Source organism: Galleria mellonella, unplaced genomic scaffold, assembly GCF_026898425.1.
Source record: "Galleria mellonella isolate WM207_F2 unplaced genomic scaffold, CSIRO_AGI_GalMel_v1 utg90, whole genome shotgun sequence".
NCBI lineage: Eukaryota > Metazoa > Arthropoda > Insecta > Lepidoptera > Pyralidae > Galleria > Galleria mellonella.
In genome coordinates, this window is record NW_026442172.1 from 1,466,442 (window position 1) to 1,472,667 (window position 6,226).

The 6,226-nt window shown below is 28.1% G+C and overlaps 1 protein-coding gene across 1 annotated transcript; it reads right to left on the reverse strand.

Moving 5' to 3' along the window:
• Nucleotides 1–504: 504 nt before the first annotated feature.
• Nucleotides 505–5,048, reverse strand: LOC128202342 (putative odorant receptor 92a). The gene is made up of 7 exons (XM_052902326.1): nucleotides 4,424–5,048; nucleotides 3,778–3,979; nucleotides 2,218–2,314; nucleotides 1,712–1,816; nucleotides 1,036–1,124; nucleotides 877–943; nucleotides 505–567 (listed from the first exon to the last, which is right to left on the reverse strand). Exons 1-7 carry the CDS (start codon nucleotides 5,046–5,048, stop codon nucleotides 505–507), a joined length of 1,248 nt encoding a protein of 415 aa, XP_052758286.1.
• Nucleotides 5,049–6,226: the final 1,178 nt, after the last annotated feature.

Here is a 6,226-nt window from a genome sequence, read left to right on the forward strand (position 1 = left end):
ATTAATGAATAAAATGTAACCAAATCTACTCTTTTTACCCATTTTTTTTTTTAATTTATCAAACTATTTTTAAACACATTCTTTTATACATACCTTGTTTTGACAATTACAAATACAACAACAACGTAATTAGTCAAAAATGTGCAACCATTCTGTAATAATTTGCTTACATACAATCAGCAAATAATTTTTATTTACATAGATATGTGTTGTATATTTTAAACAATTTGAATATAATACTGTTACAATACCTTACTATAACAGTGCGACAATTATGTAATTTTAAAGTTCACAAAGATATAATTATCGATATAATTATTCACTACAAATTAAATTTCTACCAACAATACCTTGATGAATTGTAGTATACGTGACACGTTTTACATAACATTATTTACCATGTATCGCTAAAATGTGAAATGCTAAAGTGTGAATGCTGAAATGATGTAAATTCTTATTATTCTATAAAATTTAAATTTAATGTTTAAATTTAGTGTTAGCTAGTTAGTTTTTTCTTCCATATATAGTTTGCAGTAAAGCGAAATATGACCAAGACCTTCCCATTATCTGAAAATTGTAAGTAAATTAAATATTGTAACAAATTATTATGTATGACAAATGACAAAGACCAAGACAACATATCATAAGAATTGTTATAATAACAAATATTGTAAACCAATTATGTAAATTTTTCTTTATCTATTAATTTTTACAATAGTTCTCGTATGGAAAAGTTAGAGAGGACCAAGTATCAAAACTCAAAACGATAAAAATGCAAATTAATATCTTGTTTCATCTACTTTCAAAACATGTCTCTTTAATACATTATATCACACATTACTCGTATACGAACCTTAAGAGAAGTTTAATACTTACTTTGCCAAATGTATTCAAATTAAGGTCAGTAAACTGATATGCCGTTATTTTACAGGCTCTCCGAGATCTAAAAATAATAAGAGCCCATTATAATGCAAATACACGATTACTAATTAAATAATATTTATATAACAATAATAGATATTTAATATTAATTACCTAATAGAAAGAAACAGTAAATCTTTCATGATTTTGGCATCTGCTAAATACCACTTACTATTGTATACTGCATCACTTATTTCCATGCTCTGTAATATAAATAAATAAGTAACACTGGCCGTATACAGCGTCATTTAATTCCAAACTAAGCAGAACCTGTGATATACATATACAATTGTGTAGATTTGTTTTGTATACATTTGTGTAGTACAAATAATATTTATTAAAATTTTTATAAATGCATGCTTATATACAAAAAATAAAAATATATCATTGTAAAAAGTACATACTTAATACAAATTGTATTGTATTGTATTGTATATAATATTTTGTGCAAACATTTGTTTGTAAAATTGTTTTCCAATAAATAAATAAATAAGTAAAAGTTTTTCTAATAATCATAGATTAATTAAATTTATTCAAATAAAATTAATAAATAATAACATTATTGCATAACCATGATTATAACAAACTCAGCAATGGAAATTACAATAAAAGTAGGTACGAATTCATTTGTACATTTGGATCAGTTTAAACATCGGTGTCTGAGCTAGGTTATAGAAATGAAAATTGTAAAAACTGTCACACATATACATATAAAATAATTATAAACATTGATTAAAGATAATAGTTATTTAAAAACAATAAAAATATATTTTGTATTTTGTATACATACGTATTGCATTATTTTGTCCCCGTAGTAACATAAAACGACTATTTGTAAGGTTGCCGCTACGAGAAAGAAAATAAAAGGTATCATCATAGTTATGTGATCTATTATCTGTAAAATAAATTATTTTATTTACTTAGTTTATTTTATTTCTTGCGTATTTTAAAAATATTTAAGTAATTAAAATACAAAAGAAAATAAGAAATTTAAAAAAATCTCTTTGTTTAAAAGTGTTTGTAATAAACAGAGATATTATTTTTAAAATGTATAATCAATTTTTAATAATGTCTATTATGTTTATCGTTTCCTACAGTTGCATTATAATTTTTCTTCAGAATACAGAATACAGTCGAATCAATTGTCAGAAATATAGTTCATAAAATTCCCGTTTTATATATAAATAGAGATAAACAGAGACATTGAAAAGATAGTAGTTAACTAAATATTAGCAAAACAAGAATATCAATTGAATCAAAGTAATATTAAAATGTAAACAGAATAAAACATGTTACCATAATATTGAAGCCAGTAACGCAGATGATAACTGAACTCGTAGCAACGTTGAATAAGATCGATTTTGTGTAAATTGTTTCCATAAAATTCACGCAACTAGGAAATATATAAAAAAAAGTTATTGCAAAAATAATTAATGTAGTAGTAATTTAGAGCGTTTGCGATTTCTTTTTAAAAACATTTCTTCTTTTACAAATTTATTAAAGACATACAGATACAGTTTTTTTTTTGTTGTAACGAAAGTTTCTCTACCATGAATATATATTTTGAGTCATGTGTATTCCAGATAATTGCATTACTTTCTAATCTACTGCGAACGAAGGCATTATATAATATTTTGAAAACCTGTATACGATCTAATTTGCCGTGTAGTCCCGGCATAGAACGGGCCATCACTAATTTTCCCGTGGGTATCCTAAGAGGTGATTAGATTAGGCGAGAGATGGGCAGCAACGTCCCTCTTAAAACATCCTCAAAGGCCTAACTGCTGTTGCCAACCTGCCTGCCAAGCATAACAACTACTGGAAAAACTCCTCGTATAAGAAAGGCTTATATCCAATAGTGAACAGTTAACGGCTAAAGTAATAAAATAACGAATATTTGCTCGTATAAATTAGAAGTTTTTGCATCTAATACAAAATTATATTATAATCATAATTACAAAATTTGTAATGATACTAATTTTTAAACAAAAAGATTTTATAAAAATTAATAACAATATAAAAGAAATATCATAAATATATAATTAAAACCTATAATAGGAAAAGGAAAAGAATTATCAGTAAAGGGGACCAGCAGCCCCATTGCTAGTAATATACCTACTCAGATCGACCATCACGAGATAGCTTTAGTCTATCGAGTCTATCGTGGTTAATTTCTTGATAAATTCGATACGATGGGTCAACCGACCTGCTTTCATTTTCATTTATAGAAAACTAGTACCTCGCTAGCATATATCGATAGTACAAATAAAGTTACTATTTCATTATTATCTATTAAAAAATATCGCTATAAGATCGTCAGAAAAATTGTCTATTGTTGCAATTGTTGTAATATTCGGCATGTTTACATTTCATAAAGTGTATTAGAATCCAACATTTAAAGGAAAAAGTCTACCACCAAACTTTGAATTAATTTTGTTAGCAATCGGCATGTTATAGAAATGGTAGAGGTTAATAGTAATAGGATGGACAGCAGTGTCCTTCTTAAAACATCACTATAAACCTAGTTGCGGCTGCCAACTCGCCCGCCAAATATGGCAACTATTGGCAAAACATCCTTTGTGGTAAAGGCTCATGTTCAGCAATGGTCAGTTAACAGCTGATATGAAGATGATGTTAAAGAAAATTAATCTAAACCAAAGGATTTAATTTTTTGATTGTAAGGAATAAACTCAAAAAGTACACAACCGATTCAAGGTTTAACTTACTATACTATTCTATAGATGACGTTTATCACTTTCTATCAGTTAGTAGATCAGATTTTCTACTCCAATTTCCAAAAAAAATACTAATGACACACGACGTAAGTATCACTAATTTATATAGATCAATACTCACTCAATTAATATTTTATGTCTTTTAATTATTTGCTTAAATTGTCCCCGAAAAACATAATTCACATATCTTCCTTTTTTATTTCTCGTACCAGTATCAATTTTTTCTATATCATAATGAAGGCAGTAAAATTGTATATTTACGAATGTAGAGCAAGTAGCAAAGAAATTGTCAGAGCCCAAAACCGTGAAGACAGCAATAACAGCTGGAAATAAATTTTTATTAAAACAACGTTTAAAAGATCGCTAAACAATGAACTCTTGTAAGTATATTATTAATGTCATTCATCATTACATCCCATCTGTTGTCCACTGCTAAAAAATAGGTCAGCCATAAAGTACGATCCCACGTCATTTGCATCCACCTCAAAAACCTTTCTTCCCAAACGATTTATCTGCTCTTCGAGCTATATAATATAGCCAACTCATTACCACTCGTAAATCCTTTTGACTATATCAATACCTTAAGTTTTGTGAGTTCAGGATTCTGTCACGGAGTAAAACCCAGAGTCGCTTATCGAGCAAGGAAGAAAGATATATTCTCTTTGCTCGCTAAGAGACTTGACAACATCCTTTTATTTTTGCAGTTTGAGTTCGTGTTTTAAGTTTCATAAGTTATTCATATTTTAAAGATTAATTTATTAAAATACCTGTCCAAATTTGATGAATATAAATAATGACCCAATTTATTAATTTTGTTTTATCAAGTGGATACCAAATGAAAAAAGGCAACATATAAATAATTTTTCCAGTTGAATAGTAATAAACAGCCATGGTGAGTAGGGGACCAATACTAAATGACAGCAGACCAAGAAAGTAAGTATATACATGGAGGTTAGTGAATATGTTATAGATCCTCAATATATTGTTTAACATTTCTTTTTCAACTTCATCGCGATACTTTTGCTTTTCTAAAGACATATTCTGCAATTTTCTCAAATTGTCTACCACTTCGTTAACACAATGAGCATACTTCACAAAATCATAGGCTTTAAAATATCCTATGAAACAAAGAGTAATACAGGGCATGAAGTATGTGATTTCTGTAATGCCTTTGTTAGTCGTAATAGCTTCCATAAACCATTTGATTTGTCCAATAATAGCTGTATATAGCCATATAGTGTTAATGCAGTAAAACCAACGATGACGAAGGCGTTGTGTTAGTGATCTATTACTATCCTTCTCATTTAGATGTATGCCCGTAATATTCAATAATTTATTTGTTCGACGCAAGTACTTTTCAAATAAGACTTTTTCTCTACTTTTTTGTTGCATCTTGTCTCCGTTCTCTGACTAATCTCGATATCGAGTGATATATAAATTTGTAACTCCTGTCAATTCATATTCGACAAATAACATCCATATTCATTCAAGGTGAGTAATTGAGTAATTACATGTCTAATTGGCCGCTTATTAGTGTTTATCACATATTGGCACATTGTTGTTTTTCCCACGAACATTGCTGTTACAATTGTTCCTTTAACTATATTCGCGGGAACCGGAACTTATTCAAAATAAATTATTAAAGTAATAACTTACTACGATGATATTAAGGTTATTATTATAAATATACGTGATGTTATACATGATCCTTACTAATACAGTAAATGTGAAAGTGAGTTTGTTTATCTATTACCTTTTGACACCTTAAAGGCTCAACAAATAGACATGAAGTTTGACATATTAATATTATTTATTCTTTCTATCCGAGAATAGACTTATTTAGTTCGAAACCAACTACTGAAAGTGGCAACCATTTTATTCATTACATGTATCAGTATCATCATACCAGCCGTTAGCTGTCCACTGCTTAACTTTAGCTTGCTAGACCCGCTTAGTAAGTAGGTTGGCATAATATATGTATAATAATTTACAATTCTTATATATATATATTTATATTAAATAAGAAAAAAGTTCACAATTTAAATTTAAAAAAATCAACCTGTATTGAGAAATTAATATTTAATTAAATTACTTTTAATTTTGAAATAATTGAGCGCTTTGCTTTGGTTTAATATATATCAAAATTCAGTTTAGCAAAAAGAAGTTTACTAAAATGTAACCTATTTTTTAACATTAGATGCTCTATCTATACATAATTATTTCTAATTTCTAATTTTTTCGTAGGTATCTTACCCACAAAAAATTTGATTGGAAACCACTATGCCTATTCTTGACACTTTGTAGTATTACTGATCGTAGTCTAAAAATAGTTAAACTTTTTCCTCTTATGGTCTATTCATTATGAATATATTCTGTTATGTCCATAGTACTGCTTATATCTATAGGCGACGGTTACCACTTTCCATAAAGTGGGCCGTTAGCTTTTTTGCCAGTCTAAGTTGCATAAAAAAAGAGTAATATGTACGTAACTAACTAAATGTCAGTAAGACTTTGCGAAGAGGATCTGCTGCTACCAAAGCCGTATACACTTTATCCTTCCAAATAGAAGT

Excerpts from the sequence above, each read along its gene's own strand:
- LOC128202342 (XM_052902326.1), bottom strand. The coding sequence starts at position 5,048 with ATGCAACAAAAAAGTAGAGAAAAAGTCTTATTTGAAAAGTACTTGCGT. Across the intron at positions 3,980-4,423 it reads TATTCATCAAATTTGGACAG|CTGTTATTGCTGTCTTCACG; the intron begins GTATTTTAATAA and ends ATTTATTTCCAG. Across the intron at positions 568-876 it reads ATTTGAATACATTTGGCAAA|ATAATGGGAAGGTCTTGGTC; the intron begins GTAAGTATTAAA and ends TACAATTTTCAG.